At 47.1% G+C, this 23,468-nt stretch overlaps 1 protein-coding gene and 1 long non-coding RNA gene across 2 annotated transcripts; one reads left to right on the top strand and one right to left on the bottom strand.

Annotated features, from left to right (window-relative positions):
• Positions 1–59: 59 nt before the first annotated feature.
• On the bottom strand, positions 60–10,685 carry LOC128467921 (uncharacterized). Its single transcript, XR_008345770.1, has 2 exons — positions 10,499–10,685; positions 60–315 (listed from the first exon to the last, which is right to left on the bottom strand). It is a non-coding gene; the product is annotated as an uncharacterized LOC128467921 (long non-coding RNA).
• A 2,577-nt stretch (positions 10,686–13,262) lies between these two features.
• GPI (glucose-6-phosphate isomerase) lies at positions 13,263–22,777 on the top strand. The gene is made up of 18 exons (XM_053449651.1): positions 13,263–13,451; positions 15,393–15,483; positions 15,708–15,776; positions 16,683–16,802; positions 17,049–17,132; positions 17,216–17,362; positions 18,117–18,188; positions 18,964–19,008; positions 19,098–19,151; positions 19,681–19,741; positions 19,975–20,018; positions 20,533–20,685; positions 20,776–20,905; positions 21,127–21,203; positions 21,416–21,544; positions 21,836–21,911; positions 21,997–22,063; positions 22,319–22,777. Exons 1-18 carry the CDS (start codon positions 13,333–13,335, stop codon positions 22,440–22,442), a joined length of 1,662 nt encoding a protein of 553 aa, XP_053305626.1. The 5' UTR covers positions 13,263–13,332; the 3' UTR covers positions 22,443–22,777.
• Positions 22,778–23,468: the final 691 nt, after the last annotated feature.

The following is a 23,468-nucleotide window of genomic DNA, read 5'->3' as shown; positions in this document are numbered from 1 at the left end:
CAGAACAAAGACCACTTTGACTGAACAAAGGGGGGGAAATGGTGATATTTCAGCAAATCTTTTCTAGCAGATCCGGCCTGCGGACGGTTTAAGTGTCCTTAATACTGCTTTCCGCGCGGAGTGTCGGTAAATCGGAGACGCGCTCCCGTTCCTCTCTGCTTCTTGAGGTAGTTAGTAACGTCACACGGCGGCGGCGGAAGCGAACGCGGCTTCCGTTATATATTTTTGTCGCTGTTGTCTGTGATAGATTTTGTTCTCGCCCTGGACGGTGCTCGGAATCCACGCGGTGTAACTGTAAGGCCTCTAGGTCATTTCCTACAGAAAAGAAAGAAAAAAAAGTTTAGTACAAATGGCTCTTTTTACAGAATTGTAAATTTGTATATATTTTTTTTTTTTTTATAGCAGAACGACAAGAACGGCAGAAAAAAAAAATTTCACAGGTCCTTCCTAAGGCGCTTAACTGCAACCTCTTCCGGGGGCAAACGGCTACGGAGGAAGATGGCAGCCGGTACCCTAAATCATGCAAACGGTAACGAGCGTCACCCTATAGAAAATGTAACCCGGTGTCGCGTGAGTCTTACATAACCCGCCGCCCCGCGTCCTCAGAACACCCGCGCGTAACGTTAGAGCTCATTAAGGAGGTATTACCAAGCCTGCCGCTAATCCACTTCAACGCTCCAGATAATAACAGCCGTCGGCTACCGGCGCTCATATCCGACACCGACAGCATCCGAAACCCCTGACGCAGGTAACGCACTCGCTGTTTAATTACTGGCGCCAATCGGTCAGGAGGTTCCTGTCCTTATAAACAGCGCGGTATTTTCATAAGAGCGGCGTTACCGTCTCCAGGAATAAAAAGGTCTCCCAGGAGATGCTGCAAAGAACTCTCTCCAGACCCACTCAGACCGACCGGCTTCACAATTTACCCGTAGGGGAAGGGTGACGTTTTGGGGGTCCTTTGAACTGCTCTCTGACCTGTAGACAGTTCCATAAAGTCACGGTGGGAAGAGTTTGGGGTGGAAGAACTTGACCGGCTCCATCAGGAACCGACACCGGCCGTGATCTCTACAGAGAGCGGCCAAGTGACCAAGCCCTCTGCTCAAACATCCCGACTTCGTGCGCGGCCGTCATAAAGCCGAAATAAAACAATTACAGAATATATGTTTTTGGCAGCCCGGTGCTGGGTGATGCTGGGATATATAGATATAGATATAGATAGATAGATATAGATAGATAGATATAGATAGATAGATATAGATATATAGATAGATATAGATAGATATATAGAGAGAGTTAAATAATGAGATGAAGCCGCATTCTGCGTTTATTGTGATGAAAGAGAGATGGGCGAGCGCTGCAACAATAACCCCGAGCCTACTAAAAGCGCAGAACAATGTAAAAATGACTAAAACTAATCGTATTAGGCCGTTCCTGGCACCAAACGCGCATTTTTTATGGATGACAACATGAGCAAACATCAGCCGCTCGTCGTATTAACTCTTCAAACGCCGGAAAGGCGTCCAGTGCTTCGGGAAGCTGGCTGTTCCGCAGAACTTAAAGGGTTAAGAAGCCCATTATATGGACAAAGGACTTAAGGCCAGGCTTTTCTACTTAAACTTAATTCCTGAACTAAAGTTTATCTACAGAGGAAAGCGAGAGCGAGAGAGCGGCAGACAGAGAGAGAGCAAGCCGCAGACAGAGAGAGAGAGCGCAAGAGAGAGCGAGCGGCAGACAGAGAGAGAGAGAGCGCAAGAGAGAGCGAGCGGCAGACAGAGAGAGGCAGACAGAGAGAGAGCGAGCGTTGCACAAAACAATACTTAAAAGGGAAATGAGATACGTAAAACTGTGACTGCCGATAAAATTAGCATCCGATGATGTCATAATGATTCAAAATACAGAAAAGATTGAAATTCTTAGTTTTCAGATACATCTGGCTTGGAGGAGAGAAGAGGGAGGGGGGACATTTGTTTCAAAGGAGGAGAAACAAGAGACCATCATCTCAAACTAGAGATTCGGAGGTTTAGATGGAATGGAAGGAAGCTTTTCTTTACTGAGACGGTGGTAGATAAGTGGAACAGCTTCCCAGCAGAAGTGGTAGAGGGTAATACAGTGAGGGGATTAAACATGAATGGAATAGACATACGGCTCCTGAATCTAAGACGAGACCAACGACTGATTACGGTTTGAGTCGTAGGGCAGACCGGACGGGCCGAATGGGTCTGATCTGCCGTCAGCTCCGTCTCCAGGAAGCAGCGCCGGTGCGATTTACAGGGAAACGAGACGTCGAGACGTCCCAGCTGGATCTGCTCCTGTTTACAGAATAACTATAAACACGGAGGGCCAAACTTAGCATTGTTCTAACCGGCCCTTCATCTCCGCGTCCAAACAGAATTATCTCCAGCGAAACACACGGCAGCGACGCCATCGCACGGCTATTTCCTTCCCAAGAGACACAAAAATAGCTCCTGGAAACGAATGCCTTTCATGCGCGACATACAGAGCCCCGGTAACGGGATTATTAACACACCTAGTTAAAAGCTGATTTTGTAGCGGTAGGTAACGCTTAATGTAAAGACTCCGACCTTAATCAGTCGTTGGTCTTGTCTTAGATTCTGGAACCGTATCCCTATTCCACGCATGTTTAAATCCCCTCACTGTACTAGCCTCTACCACTTCTGCTGGGACGCTGCTGCACTTATCTATCACTCCTTCAGTAAAATCAAACTTCCTTACATTCCATCTAAACCTCTGACCCTCTGATGTTAGATTACGGCCTCTCCTCGTGTTAAATCCCTTTAATGTATGTAAATCACATCCCCTTGTTATCTGGTGGGGGTGAGTTTAGTGAATAGTTAAGCGTGGAGGTACGCCTCGATGCCCTCCGGATGTGTGTCAGGTGACAGCGTGTGTACGGGCCGGCCCCGCGCCCAGGGCAGGGGGCCACAAAAGATATGTTTAATGTAAACTAATGTAAAGAATTCTTTACAAAGGTGAGGCCAAGTACAACCCGACGAGTGGGACGGGAGCCGAATAAACCGGGCTTAACGGATTTCTACCGTAGGATTAAACGGGACACCGGCCGGAATCTTCTCTCAATCTAAGAAGCCCCCCCGGAATAACACTTAGAGGGGCAGTAACACAATTACACAGAAGAACACAAACCGCGCATGTTTACTCTTACAATCTACTAAACAGAGAGCGATCGCTCACATCTCACGAAGCCTCGGGATCCTCATCGTCTTCAAAAAGTCAGAGAACTAAAGGATGTCCGACGGAGCCAGGGATACAACCAGCAAGATAACCATACAGCCCCCCCATAAGATGATGACCATACAGCCCCCCCCACAAGATGATGACCATACAGCCCCCCATAAGATGATGACCATACGGCCCCCCTGTAAGGAGCATTGCCGCCATCTCCGGGGGGCGGTGGTGGGGGGTTCTCTTTCATACCCCCTCTAGCTATCGTTTCGGGAGGGGGCTGTATACTTTACGCGGACCCCGTTGGAGAACCCGCTGGATTCAGCTGTTACAAACAGGTGACACATTTACAACAACTGCCTTTTAACCCTTGCGGACCCGGAGGGCGGTCTGCGTTACATGCAGCTGACACTTCAAAGATTTCCCCGGGATGAAGAAGCTGATCCGGCCCCCCATACAAACAAACCGAAGTACAACAACAGCGGGACCACCTCTCTCGTCTCACAGGGACCACGCTGGATGTAAAACCCCGATCTGGCAATGTTTACAGCTCATTATTACATAATAAATAAATTAATTTTATTAAAACTAATGTTTGATTAAAGAAAATCCACTGACTGTACCCGTTTCTGGATTGTTTTTATTTATCTTTCCAATGGATGTAGGGTTCCGGAGATCACGTGATCCCAGAGGATGTTTACCAATATGATTCTGACAAACAAATCGTGGAAATAAATCCAACATACATCCCTGTTCTGTGCCCCCCCCCACACAGATGACAGGTTCGCTTTATCATTTTCTATTATTTTTAAACATTCCTTGTCCCTTCGGCCCGCCGGCGCGTCTTAAATTCTTAAATCCTTCTGTCTACGGAATGTTTTCGGAAAGAATTCTTGTCAAAACATGAGAGCCGCTCTTTCCGGAGCCTAAAAGTCTTTGTATAAAAGAACAAAATACAATAAAAAATTATATATTTTCTTTTTCCTGTAATCTATGTGCTTGAAGAAGGGGAAATGCAGCATGTTTGGGTTTCGAGAGCTCCTTCCTTTTAAACTCGAATATCGTGCCAATAAAAAGCGTCCAGAAAGGAAGCTTTAGAGAAGAAAACAATGAGAATGAGGGCGACGAGTCAGCTGTGTGTTCTGGATTATTATTATTATTATCATCTTTTATTTATTATTATTATTATTTTATTTATTATTATTATCTTTTATTTATTATTATTATTATTGTATTTTATTTATTTAGCGCCAACAATTCACGCAGCGCTCAATACAATCCATATATTCAAGGGGTCCGACAAGCCAAGAACTGACAGACGAAGACAAACCGATACATGAGGAGGAGGAGAGAGCCCCAAGAGCTTACAATCTTAAAGGATCTACTAATATAAATAATAATAATAATGTTTTAGAATGGCAGGTGACATGATCTTGGACACACTCTTGTTCCAACTTCCAAACATGACTTTGTAGACATTCCACGGGGGCCGCGTCTGCATGTCTCCTCTATTAGTAATAACAATTGCCCCGTCCTCCGGCGTTCTCTGCGGAAGGAGGAGCGGCCGGAGGATAAAAGCCCCTTTGTCACGGAAAAGGACGAGGCGTCGCTGGGAATGTCGTGATGAGGACCGGCGGGAGCCGGCGATATACTCAGACGCGAGCGGAGCATTCCCGAGCTAAAGTCCGGGGCAAAAGCTACAAAAAATCCACTTCTCTCCGACGCATCAAACACCAAAACATTAATAACCGACCCCCCCAAACATTAGGGGAAACATTATATCCAATAATAACGTATTATTCTTTATTTAATAAACAGATTCCGCAGCGCTGCACAACGTAAACAGAATACGTAACAAATATTTTGATTATATTTACAGATATAACTGGAGTGGAGGGCCTTGCCCAAGAGCTTACGATCTACCTCTTTCATACAAAGTTCCTGGCGTGAAGGGTGGGCTTCTGAGGACCCCACTCGCGAGCTTACATTCTACATCATACATAGATTAGTTATAAAAAAAAAACGCACGTGGCCAATGAGAGATGGCAACCCCGGCGCGCTGGCCTCCTATTGGCTGCGGGATGTCGTAAATGAAACTGCGGGAAAGTTTTTGAGTGGTCCACAGTTTAAGCGAGAGGTGCCAACAGGCACAGAAATCACACGGAGGGGGAGGAATAAAGGCAGATAAGGGGGATTAAAGCACTGGAAAGGTGAGCAGTCTTTCTTGGCACTCAGAGGGTTAAAGGCTCACCTGTCACTCATTCCTTCCAACCATAACATCAGGGCTGTGACTGCTAACAATGGCCATGTGATGAGCGGGTCATCCTCCTCGAAGCGATCCGATTGGATTAAGATTAGCCAATCGGAACGCCCGAGAAGCAGCTGAGAAGGTAAATGATTGAAAGGAGGCGAGAAGCGGCGATGGGGATTAAAGCGAGATTTCCGCGAGTCACAAAAGGAAAGTAAGAAGCCGTCGGAAGCTCGGAAAACCAGCAGCGGCCAAAACGTCACACGGCAGCAAAGGGCCTGGGAAGCAGAGTTCCGGAGGTCTGCGGAGACCACCCACGCGTAACAACATCAAGCCAGCGGCACGGCCCGTAGGCCACGAGAGCCCCGGAAATATACCCCAAGCCTTGTCTACACGGCGCGATATTAAATAATAAAGCCGACGCAACACCAATCCATGCCCCTCGCCGGTAAAGCGGCCATTCACGCGTTACGGTACTGACCCCTGACCGGCCGTTTATACATACAGCGTGTGTAAATACATGATTTATATTCTAGTCCCAGAAAACCTCACGCTAAATCTCTTGGGGGATAAACATAGGAACTTCCCGATACTCCCACGCCTCATCAGGAGTATCCGGAGAAGAATGATTATATATATACACATGCAAATAATATTCACGCGCTGCGTGACTTCACACGGCACCGAGCTAATATTAGTGCCGCTTACTCCTGATAAGCGATGGGAGGTATGTGGACTCGCCGCAAGAAGGGGCTCCGAGACAAGAGCTGGCGGGTATGCTTACAGTACACACCGTTTAGGTGACCGTACCCCACTGTACATCGATACGGAATTTGATGGCGCTATATAAAACAATAAATAATAATAAGAAGAAAAATCCTGCCGCGGCCAATAACTAAATGGCATGTGTACGGAAAACAGCTGAAGGGGCAGGTTAGTAACCTTTAGTCTGTAAGAGCTCCGGTAAGCAAAAGTTCAGCGGCTACATGATGAAAGGATAAACACTCGCTGCCATGTTCCCTTCGCATTATTCAACAGCAGATGTTTCTCTTCATTCCGGCCCGGAACCCGCAAGAATGCACGATTTCCCAAAAAAACTAAACTAAAAAAAAAAAAAGGAAAAGAATCCCCTGTGCGCGTTAGCGGTTTGCAGAGATCTCCGCGGCTTACGTGCTGCCAATCGCTTTCCTTCAACAAAACGACACATTTCAGTTCTCATTCCTGAAACGTTACCGCTAGGGGTTAAACCGGTCAAAAAAAACACATAAAAGTACATACTTGCTTGCTTGGGGTTAATAAAGGACATGGCTGTATATCGGATCCCTGTAAATATAACGTCTCACCCGTTGAGAGGGGGGGGTCTCACCGGTTCACCCGTTGAGAGGGGGGGTCTCACCGGTTTGCCCGTTGAGAGGGGGGGTCTCACCGGTTCGCCCGTTGAGAGGGGGGGGTCTCACCGGTTCGCCCGTTGAGTGCTACAATGTAGCACGCGGCTTCGGTAATCCGATGAGCGGTGGGAGCTAAAAAAGCATTTAGCGTCCCAATTCTGCCTAAGGTCAGACATATTTCAAATAGCAGACAAAGCCCCGAGAGCCTTTAAAGGGACAGGAAAGAGGGGGGCTTTATTAACCACGTCCCAGCTGGACTGTATTAAGAACGGCCGGCCTCCCGAGCGAAGGGATTTCCACGGGACGGGCGTAGAAGTTCAGCCCGGACATTCCAATTCGCGAAGGAACGCAGGAAAAGAGACTCTCGAAAACATCTAAAAACGGCTGTCAAACCTGTTTGTGGTCCGGCCGTCCCTTTGAAAGGCACTCGGCAGCTGGAGCTCACTTCATGGCTCGGCTGCTGCCTGGATTTTACAAAGAGGTCGACGAAAGAGACGTAGAGAGCCGCCGAGAACGCAAGCGTTCAACGGAAAGAGCTCGGATCTCGCGCATCCAGAAGACGGCATCGAAGCCCATAGCGTTCCGGGGGAAAAAAAAAAAAAAAGAATAAAACAGCTCATGAGTAGGGCCTAATTATGCAAAACCCGCTCCAATTGGTGTCGACGTTACCATAGCAACTGGCAGAGACCTGTCACTTTTACAAATCAATAGGGGGGGACAAACAAACAAACAAACAAAAAACTTCTTCCCGCTGAGCACGGAGTTGCGTTTGTGATTTCGGCCCCCTGTCGAAGCGGAGATGGATTAATGGACCGGCACAGCGCCCCCCTCACCCCGGCACAGCGCCCTCCTCACCCCGGCACAGCGCCCTCCTCACCCCGGCACAGCGCCCTCCTCACCCCGGCACAGCGCCCCCCTCACCCCGGCACAGCGCCCCCCTCACCCCGGTCATTCGCCAGTAAATAAAGAGAAATATTCATTCTGGAAGCCGGCAGAAGGAAATTTACCTATGCAAATAGTAATACAAACAGAGGCAAGAAGCAGGCATGAGCGAGGGAATGTCAGGAACGCAAGCAGCGCGGCCGGCGCTATTACCCCGAATAACAGCAATTTAGGGAAATCTGATGATTTCAGCGTAAAGACCCGGCCGGGCTTCACAGCGTCACACCTCGCGATCACAACCCGGCGGCCCGTTAGAAATAAGTCGCTCCACTTAAATCCCTGGAAGCAGCGAGTCGCCGGGGGATCCGTCGGCCGGAGGATCCGCTGGAGAATGGAAACGGGCTCAGCGGAGGAAATCTCTCATCTCTGACAAGGAAACCGCACGGTTTCCGGCCTTTGTAACACCCTGGTCATCGGCAAACAGAAAAGGCATTTTATCCGGAACATTCCGATGCCCCCCCCGTCTATGAAATCATTCCCAAAAGCCGTCGGACTTCTCATCCCTGCAAACCAAGAACTTCGAGAGGACAACAAAGAGCTGCCGATACCAGGAAACGAGAGGCGAACCCTCGGCACGCTAAGGGTTAATGGCAACAACTCCCATCAACAAGCGGTTATCAAACCCAACGCGTGAGAGATTTATACAGCATTAAACACGGATCTGCACACGCGTGACTTCTATCAGAGCAATGAGACATCTCGGAGCGGCTTATGGAGGAGACTCCTGAGCCTCACAGCGACCGACTCTATACATATACACATTACACACATACATTACACACATACATATATACATTACACGCACACATACATACACTGTATATATAAAAAGATTTCCTGCTCATCAGAGTCCCCGGACCTGTGACACAAGCTGTTACATACCAAACCGAACGCGAAAGTGTTTATTGTGTAAATAATGTTTTGTTTCACAATCTTTCTAGAAACGTGGAATTTTGTGAATGGTTATTTATAAACAGCCTGCCCGGAATGTGCACATTATATGAGGCTCGCACGTTACATCTACATGTATGTTTCTGGCCGGAGCCAATGAAGTGGAATTCAGAAATACATCTATATAAAAGAATGAGTATGTATGTGTGTATGAATGCATGCATGCGTGTGTGTATGAATGCGTTTTCATATGTACACATAATGTATTACTCAGAAAGTGGCGTCTAGCTGCAGAGAAGCCCCGGAATCAGTATGTTCACCCCGTGGGTCAGGCGTAAAAGGAGCGACAGACTGATCTACAATTCCTAGAAACATTCCGGCATCAGGGAATCTCCACAAGATCACAGAGAAGATCACAGCTCGACGGCAACTTAACCCGACAGCAAACAGAGAACCCCGGAGTCCCATACTATATATGTGTGTGTCTGTGTATGCATGCGTATATGTGTGTGTATATATGTATGTGTGTGTATATATGTATGTGTGTGTGTGTGTGTGTGTGTATATGTGTGCGTGTGTGTATATGTATGTGTGTGTGTGTGTGTATATGTGTGTGTATATGTATGTGTGTGTGTATATATGTATGTGTGTGTGCGTGTGTATATGTGTGCGTGTGTGTATATGTATGTGTGTGTATATGTGTGCGTGTGTGTATATGTATGTGTGTGTATGTGTGCGTGTGTGTAGCAGTAGCAGCCAGGATGCCAAGGAGATGATGGCAGATTGTAGAACAGACACAGCCAGATGCTGGGCACCTACCTGCATGTGATCACCGCCTTAATGCCAATTAAAAGAATGCGGCTTTACAGCGATCAGAATGGCAGAGCAGGGAGGGGGGGGTCTCCGGGGGGGGGCACCAGCCCAGATGAAGCAGTGTGCCCGGTGCCAGGGGCAAGAATCTGCGGCTCCGGCCCCCGTGTCGGGATGAGATCCGCTCCGCTGGGTGTCACAGCCCTGCACTGGGGATCACTATTTGGCAGGAAGGGTGCGCTGGAATTCGCGCATGCGCGGTAGGCCGGGTTTCACCGAAACTCTCCCTGCAGCTCCGAGCGATCACTATCTGGCAGGTCCTTTAAACTATCCAGATGCCGGGGCTGCCCCTCATCTAACCCCCCCTTGCCACTTTGGTGCAATCACCCTGCGCCGTGCTAGATAGGAGCTGAGGGGAGAGGCTGGGGCGTCGGATCCCGATTACCCGGTAAATCCCGGGCCCTCTGTGCACATTAGAGGGAGGGGATTCCCAAATACCACCGAAAACTGCCACCCATTCCTTAAATACCCCCATCACAGCTTCCCTCCCATCACCACGAAGAACCCCCACCCACTCTCCGGAAATAATCCCACAAATCAAAGCCAATTCCCTGAATAGACGGAAGACTCTCAGATCATCCCGAAACAGCCCCGGACTCACCCCCGGAACAGCGGCAGATAGACACAGTACCCCCCCCCCTGCATTCCATAACCCGCAGCTCTTCCTCTGCACCCCCTCCCCTGCGATCTCCGGCACCCCAAAGCACTGCCACCCTGCCCCCCCCAGCCCCCGGTTACATGACCCCCCCAGATCTGACAGCCCCCAGTGACATGCCCCCCCCCCGATCTGACTGCCCCCGTCACATGCCCCCCTCCTCCCCAGCACCGACTGCCCCCGTCCATTCCACCCAGTCTGAGGGCAGTCAGGCCTCCCCCTCGCATTCCGCATCATCCCCTCTCAGTGGACGGGTGTTGAGTCTACCCCGATCTCCGTGACCCCTTCCCCCTCCGCACTCACCGGTCAGGTCGCCCTGGAGCCGCTCTCCATCCAGTACCGAGGAGCTCCCCACTCGCCCGGCCAGGCAGCCTGTGTACAGCGGAAGTGACGCAGGAGCTGAGAGGCAGCAGCAACAGCAGCACTGACCGGCAGAGGCAGGGTTAAATCAAAGGGCTGCATGGGCACACTGCACATAATTCACTGTAAATCACACTGCACCTCACTCACACTGCACCTCACTCACACTGCCTGGGCACTGCACCTTATTCACACTGCACCTCACACTGCCTGGGCACTGCACCTCACTCACACTGCACTTCACACTGCCTGGGCACTGCACCTCACTCACACTGCACCTCACACTGCCTGGGCACTGCACCTCACTCACACTAAACCTCACACTGCCTGGGCACTGCACCTCACTCACACTGCACTTCAATGACACTGCCTGGGCACTACTCGCACTACAAGGTCACTGGCCAGCAGTCACACTGCACATGAGGGACAGTACATGGGCGCTGCACATTAATCTCACTGCCCGCAGCATTATCACTGCATGGACAGTGTGAGACATCGGTGACCACCGCACTCCAGTCTCCCCTATATGTTTATTCAACACAGTTCAGTAGCATAACCTGTATTAACATTCATCTGACGGCCCCCCGGATCCCCCCGGCTGCCAGGGCCCCGACACTTCTCTGGTTACAGACCAGGGAAAGGGGCCAAAACTTACAGATGACATCATGTTCCAGCAGTGACCCCAGAATAACCCCATCTCTCCCCAACCAGCGCAGGAAACCGGCGTCTGCAGATCAGGACCCCGAGGACCCCCGGTCTCCAACTTCGCGATTTAACCCCCCCCCAGTCACCACTCTGCGGAATCTCCACTAATTCATGGAATAAACACTCCGTTTCTCCAAAGTGGGAAAACATGGAGGGATTTTGGTACGGAAAGTGATTCTGATGCCTTATCGCCATGGAAACCAGTGGAATGGACCGATCTACAAGAACATTCTATTGGTTGCTATGGCGACAACACCAGTTTCCAAACTCCTAGAGCCCCAGCAATGCTTTTTTTGGCGTTTCGCTCGAACGCTCTCATGGGCTCTCGCTCGGACCCCTTTTGTTCTCGTTTCCTGCGCTCTCCGGCCCGTTCCAGGCTGTGTTTTTTGTTAGTTTGTGGAGTATGACTCACTCCAGATCCTTTTTCACATGTCGGAGTCGTGAGGAATTAGACTGTAAAACCACAAAAATGCAGTTTGCGGCCGCGGCAGACGAGGGAGAAAAATGAAGGTGGTTTGGGGCTTTTATAAACATGGCATTTTTCTGTGATCCTCGGAACGTTAAACGATTTAAAGTCACAGATTTTTCTGGTTGTTTCTGCACCGTGAGCTACCTCCCCCCGTTGCGATGGTGGTGGTATGGTCCATGCGGTGTCCAGAACTCTACAATAAGAGCATTTATTGTCAGTTTGGCCAATTATTTCGGAATTTGGAGATTACAGAGGTGTGCGGGGTGTCCAAAGGGGGGTAAAACAAAAAAAGAGATTAACGTTCAGATGTAGGGTTCAGCTTATCTTCCTAGGACGTCGAAGCTTCTGAGGAGATGTTGGTGGCCTGGTAGCCATATTCCATGGTTTATTAAATAGTTCCAAACTACTAATTTTGCGAAGCTATGTTCTCATAAGATTCAACTCTTTTTGGGTCGGGTGGACGTGGCTATTATTGTTAGAAGTCTATAAAGCCATAGGGGTTAAAAGGGCACCCATTTTTACTAGATTTTTACCATTTTTGGGGCATGCCCCACACATTTTTAAGGCTCCATCCCAATTTTTAAGCCGTAAAGATCTTTGGCCATGCGCAGGGGAGGTACTCTGAGGACAGGCCTACAGGTTCCGCTTATGGAATTTCTGAAAAGTCTTTATTGTGGGCACAGTCTTTTTATTTCCCCCCCAGTTCTAGGTCTCACTGCGCCATAGGTAGGATTACGGGTGCCTATGTTTAATACGCGAGTCATAGTTTCTATAGATTATAGAATGGTTTCATTTTTGTACTTGCAAGAATAATGATGTTTTTTTTTTTTTTTATAGATTTCCATAAAATGGTTATGTGATCATGAAACCCTCTAGATGACAAACCTGCAAGCTGTACGAAGTGCTGCGGTGCTTATAAACAAAAGAATAAAAATAATAACAATAATAATAATTATGATATGGAAACTAGCAACAAAATCGTTACAATGACAATTACAGTTCACAGTCTGCCACCTAGTGGACAGGATATGTCACTGCGCCCGCAGGACTTCATACTCATTCTAACTACACAAAATAACAGATTTATATAAAGAGGAATTCCAGGGTAACATAACAAACGGCTATTTTATCAGTTTCCATGGCGACCGTACCACACTTGTGGAATATATATATATATATATATATATACATAGGCTAAAAATAACCAATAACCTCCTGCTCAGGTGTTACTTTGTATCTATTCTTTGTGTAATATAGTGCAATACAGTCCTATGACGTCACTTTATTAATAACCCAGCTCTTTGAACCCTGATGACAGCCTCCTGCACACAGCAAGCCAGAGATGGACAAAATGGCCGCCCCCTAGAACGTCACTGCCAGGAAGTGGGCGGGGGATAGGCAAACAGAGGAGAAAGGGGGCGGGAGTGAGACGAAGCTTGCCACTGGCTGCACTGTGAGCACGTGTTGGGCAGCAGGTGGGTGTGTCTGCCTGCTCCAGCCCTTCTAGTTAAATCCCTATAAGAACGGTGTGTCTCCGCCGCGCTCCTTCAGCCCAGGCACTCTCTGCACGTCTCCAGCCCAGCTCTGCCTATTCCCAGCAGCCATGGCACTCACCAGTGACCCGGTCTACCAGAAACTGGCCCAGTGGTATCAGGCCAACCATGCCAACCTCAACATGAGGCAGATGTTTGAGGCTGACAAGGACAGGCACAGCAAATTCAGGTAAAAAGAGGGGCTGTGTTACCTAACCTGCTGTGCCAACCTAGAGGGGCACACAGGTGCACTTTTAACTCCTTAAGAGCCAAGAGGTCTGGTGCCTTGCCTCTGGCACTTAATAGGTTAAATGGGTAGGGTGATCTCCATAAGATTTCCATATCTGATGAGGTTAGTAGGTGTTGTTTGTTCTTTCCTCTCCTGTAAAGGGTTAATCTCTGACAGCTTGCCTTTGCTGGGTGATATGGATGGGCGAGTCTGAATCTCAAAGCCTTTCTGTCATAGATTTAACCCATGCGACGCTGAGGTTTGGCATGCAGGGATTAAATGGTTAATCTGCGTAGTATGAAGCATAGGCATAGGAAGGGTATATATCCCAGAAGGTGGGTGTCACTTTGACATTGTACCCCAAAAATCTGCATCTCTGATGGCATTGGCTGCAGCCGGTGTCAGTGGGTTTGCCCTTCATTCATCCTTGTGGTTTAGTACGTGCATCGGGGCACATCACAGCTATGACATCATATTTAGGGCTCACTCAGGAATTCCCGTACAGTCACTACTCAGATCTCTGGCCTGCGAGGCAAGTGAAACCCCTTTGTTAATGTCGGTGTCCTTGGGCAGGTCATAGCCATCCCTGTAACTCGCACGTTGTCCGTAGATTGCAAGCTCTGCAGATCACAGCGAATGTGCATCTTATTCAACCTCACAGGATGCAGGAATCTTTTGTATCGTTGTATCGTTAAAAGCAACGTATAGCGGTACTGAGAATGTCGCCATATGTGCCAAACGGGAGTTGGAATGTTGCGCATGTACAAACTGTTGCCCCACTCTCTGGGTTGCGGGGAGGCTTTAGCAAGCGGCGGTTTATTTCTGCACGTTTCCTTGGGGTAACGCAATGAATCGCTTGCTGGGAAGCTGCCTCCTTGCCCCCTCCTTTGTTAGCTCTCCACACCCTCCAGTCTTCATTACTATTGCAAAACAAACGCAATTTGTTTCCTGAACTTATAACCAGGTTTTATTCCGCCCCGAGGCGATATCCAGGGGTGTTTCCCGATCACGTTACAGCGCGGGGGTCCAAATAGCTGGTGCAAGCTATAGATAACGTGCGAGTGACCGCCGACACGTAACTAATCAATGGACTGCCCCGCTGCGCTCCTCGTTATTTAATGTTTACCCTTTCCTGCCCAGAACCCGCACGACTTGACAGAGGAAATGTCTTTTTTTGCAATTCTGCCCTTTGCTTTCTCAATAGATTGCTTGGGTGGGACGTTTCCCAACAGTATGTAATGCAGAAGTGGCCCCCTGTGGCAATATCAAGGGAGAGGCGCGGGAGTGAACCGCGTTGGCGCCTTCATCATTTAACGTGTCTTGTTCAGGGCTACCTCCTGCGGCACTGAAAGGGTTAAGCAGGTGAAACCGTTGCAGTCTGATCGCTTTATGGAAAATCTGACTCTTTAATGTAAACGCTCATCCAGCCCCTCTCCTAAAATATAGGTTTAAGTCTTCTTTTGAGTGGTGTGAGGCACATTGGGGGTTAAACAAAAAAAACTACCGTAAACTGTTCTCAGTTCTGAGGACAAAGTCTCCATTAATTTGGAGCGGTGACCCGTCTCGGTGAGACCGCTGCTTGGCGCGCGGACCTTGTTTCTTATTTCTAATGCGTTAACCCCTGTTTTGCTGGAGGATATTACAATTCATCACAGAGCTCCTATTTTTTGGTCTTGAAGTATTATTCTTTAAGGTTCTGCAGAGGGAGTAAATGCCGTGTGCGGCGTCCAATCAATTCACGTGACTATGGCCGGGGTAAGGATGCACACGCGTGTATGCATCACGAAAATGGGGGGGGGGTAACACACGGGCGCTCTTCGTGTTGTTTAATCCAAAAATGTCATTGTATCTTCATCTTGAGAAGACTGCGGGCTTCACGGTCCTCTTCTGTGTTCTCCACAGTAAAACCCTTCAGACCGGCGAGGGCGACATCCTGGTGGATTATTCCAAAAACCTCATCACCGAGGATGTTCTTAAGATGCTTCTGGACCTGGTAAGTACTGATCTGCTACCCCGACTCAGGTCTACAGACTGCCATCATAGTCCACTCGGTAACGCCTTGCCGCCTCCGCGAGATGCCTTATGTATCCCGTCTGGCTGATAATGTTTATTTTATAATCCTAACCAAACCAATAATCTATGTTCCTGTAGAGAAGTCTCCTTTTGAGACGTCCTCGTTGGTGCTGTTCATTAAAAGTTTATTTATAATCCTTGCAGGCCTGCTCTCGAGGTGTTGAAAGCGCCAGGCAGCGCATGTTCTCCGCTGAGAAGATTAACTTCACCGAGGTACGCCCCACTGCCGTGTAAAGCGGTCTCCTGTCTGCGTCTTCGCTCCGTAGCGCTTTATCCGGGCAGCGAGCCGGGGAAACATTGTTTCTGTGGAGCGTTCTTCTTCTCTGCGAATAGAATGCTAGAGCTCCAGGGTAGTCCTTTTTGTAACGGCGCTCTTCAGTCTGTCCATTGCCTGATAAGAAGCAAATGCCTGCGGAAGCGGTCTGATTGTGTTTACCGCTTGCCGACGTGGAATCCTTGTATACTCTGGGGTATGATGACAGTATGTCTCTTGTCCTTGTTGTCATCTCCAGTGCTGACCGCTGGCTGACCAGTTTTGTGTTAGCGTGTGTGTTAGGACGTTTATGTTTTATTATTATGATGATGATGGGTCTGATCCAAAAAGACTTTCTACTTGGTGTTTCCTCTAAATTCTGTCCTTCACCTGGTCAGCTTTGGTTCTGAATGAATGCCGTATCATCGTTCCTGCACACTCATGCTTACCGTGGGTTTTTCGGCGGGACGGTTGGCTTCAAGCGATGAATTTGCAGAAGTCTTTTATGTTGCAAAGAGGGTGAGGTCTGGAATGTGAAAGCGCTTGGCAGGAGTTGTAGAAATCTGAAGGTGCATCTGAGGTAGAGCATTATATGATGTGCGATAACGTTATAGGGTGTGTTTTTATTTAATTTGTATTGAGATGGAAGCCAAACCATAGAATATTTGGAAAAGACACGAGCCTCTGTGCCGAAAGAGAGTTTAGACCTTCGTTGGGAGGCTTGGAAAATGGTCACATCCCCAAAAACTTTTTTTGGGTGACGCAGAAGGCTTTCACTACAAGAAGTCCAGTGTTCCGTTGGGTGGGTTCTAGAATGGAGGAGAACGTGCTGCCCCGTAACACCAATGTCTTCTCCCTACCTCTAGGACCGAGCTGTCCTACATGTTGCTCTGCGCAATCGCTCCAACACCCCAATCCTGTTGGAAGGAAAAGACGTAATGCCAGAAGTCAATGCCGTACTGGAGAAGATGAAGGCTTTTTGCCAGGTATTTATTTTTATTCTTAATTATTTGGGATTAATAAAAGGGAATTAAATATTTAGGATTAGGGCCAAATAACAGAGCGGTGTTTTGCCGCTTCTATGTTGACGTGCCAGTAGCATAGCGCAGGCTGGGGAGCTACGGTACGCATGAATGTGATGGGGGAACCATGGGAGCTGTTAAAGGCTCCCCGGGAATAGTCTGTGGCCCTGAATTCCGTGGCTTTCTTTGATGTTCTTGGCTCTCTTGTAGAAAGTCCGCAGTGGTGACTGGAAGGGATACTCTGGAAAGGCCATCGCTGACGTGGTTAACATTGGAATTGGCGGTTCCGACCTGGTAAGTTCTGCGGTTCGATGAGTGACGCAGAGCCGGTGTCGCGTGACTCCACAGTAATAATAAATAATACTGCTGTATTTTAGGGACCTCTGATGGTAACCGAAGCCCTCAAGCCGTATTCCAAAGGAGGACCTCGCGTATGGTTTGTGTCCAACATCGACGGGACTCACATTGCCAAAACGCTGGCGGAACTGAACCCCGAGACCACCCTCTTCATCATTGCATCTAAGGTAGCTCTTAACTACCCTCTGGAGTAAAGGTGTAGGGCAACTTGTTGGATTTTGAAGTCCATGTTCTTCTGGCAACCCATTAGCCTGGCAGGACTGAACAGGCAAGCGGGTGGCATTTGAATGGAGGCAGATTGACTCTCCCAGGGTGTGTATAGTTTGCAGAGGTCGGTGCCGTTTGCTTAGCAGATGTAAATACCCTGCGTCTTCCAGTTGCCCCGCCGGGTTCTTTGCTCACATGCCTCTTTGCTGGGGATTTAGTGGTTTACTTTTTGGCTTTCCCAATGCTAAAGCCGGCAGACTTTATGCAAACATTTCTAGTTGCCCTCATTCGACTCCAATGTGTGCCTTCGGACCCCGGAGGCCCTTCTCCCGCGGGGGGGGGGCAGAATGTCCGTTCGCTGTTTATGGCTGGATAGGTCTGAATGGTCTAGAATCACAGCCTTACTCCTACATACCCTAACCTGTATAGGGAAGGAAAAAAATACCCTCCATGAACATATTTTCTGGATGGGATGCGTGAAAACTTAGAAACCTGGTCCTATAACCGTGACCCCAAATGGAATGGCCCAATCAGCAGGAAATATTCACTATCTATGGTAATAAGACCACTTTTCAGACTTTGTGCAAGGATCCCTTTTTATCTGTAATACATTTTTTCCTCTTCATGCCATTGCATTGAGGTAACTGTTTTTAAATGTCCTTGGAATGAAACCCCAGTTTCATGTTTTTGCCTTTTTCTTTTCTTTTTAAATAGACATTTACGACCCAGGAGACCATCACCAACGCAGAGACCGCCAAGGAGTGGTTCCTGAATACCGCTAAAGACGTACGTATATAACTAAACCTCATTTTATAGTTTTATTCATCTTTATTGCCTTTTGATAGTCTAAAGGTTTTAGCGGGTGCTGCGAACCGTCATCTCCTACCGATTATAGTCACTTGGGGCAGAAATCCTGCCCTGCTTGGTGGGGGGGGGGGTTTATGGGCAGTACCAGACATGGCACACAATTTATTAATAAAACATTATTTTAGAAATGGTGATCTTATTACCATATCGAAGGAATGTTTAAATCACCAGGAACATTCCAATGGCTTCTATTGTGATAAGATCACTTTTTAAACATAAAATATATTTTTGCCCATCTGAGACATTATGTGCATTAACTGTATAATGAGCAGGGGGGGTGATCAATCAAATCAATTGCTTAAAAGTCTAGAGAATGCACAGTGGGTTTTATTTTTGCTAAGTGCACTCGATCTGCCCCGGTGAGGGCGGACGCAGGGTCCGCAGCCACGACGCATTACATGTCCTCTGCGGATTAGTTCACCTCTGCTATTAATAACCTGGCATCTGCCGCTAGCGTCACCTTAGTTTGACCTATACACTGAAACGGCGCCGCTTCAACCCGGATCCGAATATTTAATGAGTCTCCACGTTTGCATCAAAATCCCTCTTTATACATAATGCCGATGTGGTCTCATCACCATGGCACCTGCCGATTTGTACTGTTTTGTTGGTTACTTAGATGATCAGGGCCACTTGCGCTTTATACGTTATCTGCTTCCGTTATGATCCATAAATTATTCCCATCTCCTTCCAGCCGTCCGCAGTGGCCAAGCACTTTGTCGCCCTGTCCACCAATGCTGTAAGTACCACACGCTTTCTTTTTCCACTTAGCCGTTCAGCTCGTTGTTAACCTGTATTTAATCCGTTTCTTTTTTCCTTTTTTTTCAGCCGAAAGTGAAGGATTTTGGAATCGACACAGCCAACATGTTTGGTTTCTGGGACGTAAGTTTCATGATATCTGTATCCTAACAGGTCAGCTTCAATCGGATATAAATGTTCCCCCCAAATTCACTTAAAAGGAATGAAATACTCTGTCGATGCTCTAGATTTGAATGTAATGCATCCGGTCACTATAGATTTGTATAGAATGTAGCATATGGCTGGCTACTTTGTGTCGGTTATAAGGGTTAAGTGTCTTTCGGTTTTACTTGTAAGATACCGTTATGTGCATCCGTCGCTGTAGCATATAAGTCCTTGGCTCCATCGGTTCTCGGAGCGCTGCTGTGAGGCTGCCCCGGGCGTTGCGTCCCATCGCACAGACAGGTGGCCGGTAACATGAGCAAACGTCTTAGCCCCCGGCTGACTGTTTATTCTCAGCACTGACCTTTTTCCCGTTCTGCGCTACTGTATGCAGTAAAGGTCAAGTGTCAACGCACTGTATTCTTAGTCTTGCCTTTACATGGCCTGCTACATATTTAATACACATCTGTGCATTTATTTTTTATTTTTTTTATTTTTCTCCCCGTTGTAGTGGGTCGGTGGTCGCTACTCTCTTTGGTCAGCCATTGGCCTCTCCATTGCCCTTCACATCGGTTGGTATCCAAGAATGGTTCTCTGTATTTCATTTCTAGGCCATCTCCGACCTCCTTAGCTTCATAGTCTGGCCTTTGCTAGCTTATAATATATATCCACATTGTCAAAGATGGAAGCTATGGGTTTAAGAGGGTTAAGGGTCATGGGGGGGTCGCCACCAGCATCAACTACAAGAGAAACCTCGATAAAATAATTTCTTCTTAAATTGTGCATAAACATTTTTTTATTTTAGGTTTTGATAACTTTGAGAAACTTCTGGCTGGTGCTCACTGGATGGTAAGAATACAGTTATTTGCCCCATTCCTGTGTCTCGTTCTGCTGACATCTGGTTCAGGAATGTCTGACTTGGATCACTTGCTTCTGTTTAGTTTGCTTCTAAATGCGGTCCCGGGGGCCTTGTGTATGTGACACGTCGCCCTGTCTCTTCTGGAGAGGGTGAAGCTGGTAACTGGCGACTATTTATAGAGACGGGGCACCAGAGAGACCTGCGATGAACCTTTTGAAAGTGAACGATTGGGAGGGAGTGCGAGCACTGATTCGAGAATATTTAGGCTTACAATGGCATTTAAATCATTTCAGCTGTGCTGCTTTTCACCTCTTATTCCATGACCCGAAATCGTCAGTCCTTCTCCAGGGGTCATACGTCCAAACTGGTTTGGTATCAAAAACCAATCCTGACCGCTTATCAATGTATTTTCTCCTTTTTTGTTTAAAATTCAAAACCAATAACTTGTCTGCATCTTCTGGTTGTATGTGAAGTCCAAGAATCTTGTCGTCGTTTTTTTTGTAGGACAATCACTTCTGCAACACCCCGCTAGAGAACAATGTTCCGGTTCTTCTTGCCATGTTGGGAGTTTGGTACATTAACTTCTACGGATGTGAGACTCATGCCCTGCTGCCTTATGACCAGTACATGCACCGCTTTGCAGCCTACTTCCAGCAGGTCAGTGGTGCAAGACCTTGGTAAACGGCAGCCTAGAATGATCCAGACCCTAGATAGGATGTTCTAGATCGCTGTCTTGTTTTCTTGCAGGGAGACATGGAATCCAATGGGAAGTACATCACAAAGACCGGGGCTCGTGTCAATTACAATACCGGACCTGTGGTTTGGGGGGAGCCCGGAACGAACGGCCAGCACGCGTTCTATCAGCTCATTCACCAAGGTACGGCTGGCATTGAAAGTTCCAATTATTCCAATTAGAATGTTATAAAGCAGATATTCAATAAAGTAAAAAGGAAAAAAAACACCAGTTATAATTCATAAAAATGTAGACCTGGTTTAAAAGTACAGCGTGCATGTAAACCTAAGACAAGTTGTCACAGTGTGCTAGACTTTTTCTAGAATACTGCAGGTTATGTTTTGTGTCACCTGTTTTTTTTGCAGGAACCCGCAAGATTCCGTGCGACTTCCTGATCCCCATACAGACTCAGCACCCAATCAGAAAAGGCCTGCATCACAAGGTATGGCGGCAGCTCCAGATAGTGCTGACAGTGCCCTCTAACAGGTAAAGGTGTGCGATAACTTGCAGCACCTTCGCTGTGCCATTTCTCCACCTTTTTGGCTCGAAGTTGGGACAATTTGTCCTCTTACTGGGTGCTATCAGTAGATGGGGGTCGGGCATCAAGGTTTGGTTCCAGACCCACTTGGTAATTTTGTTAATCTTGGATTCTAGATACTTCTGTCAAACTTTCTTGCCCAAACTGAGGCTTTGATGAAGGGGAAGTCGACTGAAGAGGCTAAAAAGGAGCTACAGGCGACCGGGCTGAGCGGAGAAGCCCTAGAAAAGCTGCTTCCTCACAAGGTACAGTGTGTTTTAAATGATTATGACACAAAATTTAAGCATTTAAAGAACTTGAGGACAATGTGCGTTATCCTTAAAATACGAGAATATATTTATGCTAGTTCTTCTTCCTAAAACCTATTTATCAAGCTCTGCACATTAACACATTTGCTCCATTGAATGCCAAATGTGATAAAGCAGCCCTGAATCTTTTACATGTAACCAAAGCTAATTCATTAAGAATTTTTCTGCACAAATAGCCCTTGTATATGACGAGTCATCCCATTTATTGCTTTCTTTGTCTTTTTTTAGGTTTTTGAAGGAAACAGACCAACCAACTCTATTGTGTTCACCAAACTTAACCCTTTTATTCTTGGAGCTTTAATTGGTATGTGTCCTGCCATCACTATGTATATACATATAAAGGTTTCCATTGCCTATGTGTTGCCCTAAATGCATTTCTTTTCCCCCAGCTATGTATGAACACAAGATCTTTGTACAAGGGGTTGTTTGGGATATTAACAGCTATGACCAGTGGGGGTAAGTATTTATTTATTACTCCGCTTACTTGCGCCAGAAGGTTTTTTAGACTCGGTAAGAAAAAATAATGTATGTTTGATTCCCCTCCATAACCCCTCCAACTCTTTTTCTTTAATGTATTTACATGCATTATTTTTCAGTGGCTTGGCTTCATATGTAAAAATGTATTCACCATTTTATGAAATGTCTGGATTAGGTCCAGAGAATCTGGTTTTGTTGGATGTTAAATTCAAACCTACCGTCTTTCAAATGTAGCGTTGAGCTGGGAAAGCAGTTGGCGAAAAAGATTGAACCGGAGCTGGAGTCTGATGCTGAAGTCACGTCCCATGACTGCTCCACAAATGGCCTCATCAACTTCATCAAGAAACACCGGGGCTAAACTGGCCGTGCGGACACTTTGTCCACCGAAAACTGCACACCAAATCTCCTTTGTCCTCTTCTCGGCTTTCAGCAAGAAAAAAAAGGCACTTTCCTGACTGTAGTCTGTCCTTGTAATTGTGAAAATGTTGTGTGTCTTATGGTTAAAATAGTCCTGGGGAAGGTGCCACGACCTGGTTTGGGAGCACCGATATCTGCTCTGTAGCCACGGCTGTCTCGAGTCGAGCGGAATCCATGTTCTGTCTGATCACCTCTCTCCCAGACACAGTTTTTATTTTGCACTTATGGTTTTCTGTGCAGGTATCTGTTTACAGAATAAAAAAAAAATCGCAATCATTTCACTGAAATATTTGCTTGTGCAATTTGTTCTGCGAAAGATGACATTTATTCCTGGCATACTCGAAGGTACCTTTTCGAGGCAGTGTGTCTGCAAAACGGTGATACATTAGAGGCCGAGGGGATGCTTAAGGAAAGAGGTCCATTAGACTTAATGTCTGTCTTAAGTCACGGTTCGTAAGCCACAAATCATCGATCCCGCTGCAGCATTGAAAGTAACTAAAAATATTCATAGGTAGCTTTGGAACATGCAGCGATCACATCCAATCGCCAAAGCTACTTGGCTGTAAACACTGCTACACTATTAAGCTCAAGCTGTCCATAAATAATTATTGCTCCTCTGTACTATTAAGTAAAGAATCAGGAGGACCACAGTGGGTGAACCATCATCTGCCTGTTGTACTGCCACACAGCGACCACTAGATGGAGAAAACAGATGCATAATTTAAACTTTTACTTGAAATTCGTTATTGTACTTTTTTTTCTATTCTGATTACATTTTCATTGCCGTTCCTGCTACTTAAGTGAACTTTAATCATGAAGATAAGTGTGGATCACTCACCCTGTATCCTTAACTTTTTAATACTGATACATTGCTTTCAAGATGTAACATGGGGGGTCAGGGGTAGCTGTAAATGGGGCAATTGTGTGTTTTATTATTATCATTTAGATATAAACACAAAGGGGTCAA

The sequence above is a fragment of the Spea bombifrons genome, chromosome 10, assembly GCF_027358695.1.
Source record: "Spea bombifrons isolate aSpeBom1 chromosome 10, aSpeBom1.2.pri, whole genome shotgun sequence".
Classification (NCBI taxonomy): Eukaryota; Metazoa; Chordata; class Amphibia; order Anura; family Pelobatidae; genus Spea; species Spea bombifrons.
The sequence above is the reverse complement of the archived record's forward strand: the minus strand, read 5'-3'. Positions and strand labels throughout refer to the sequence as shown.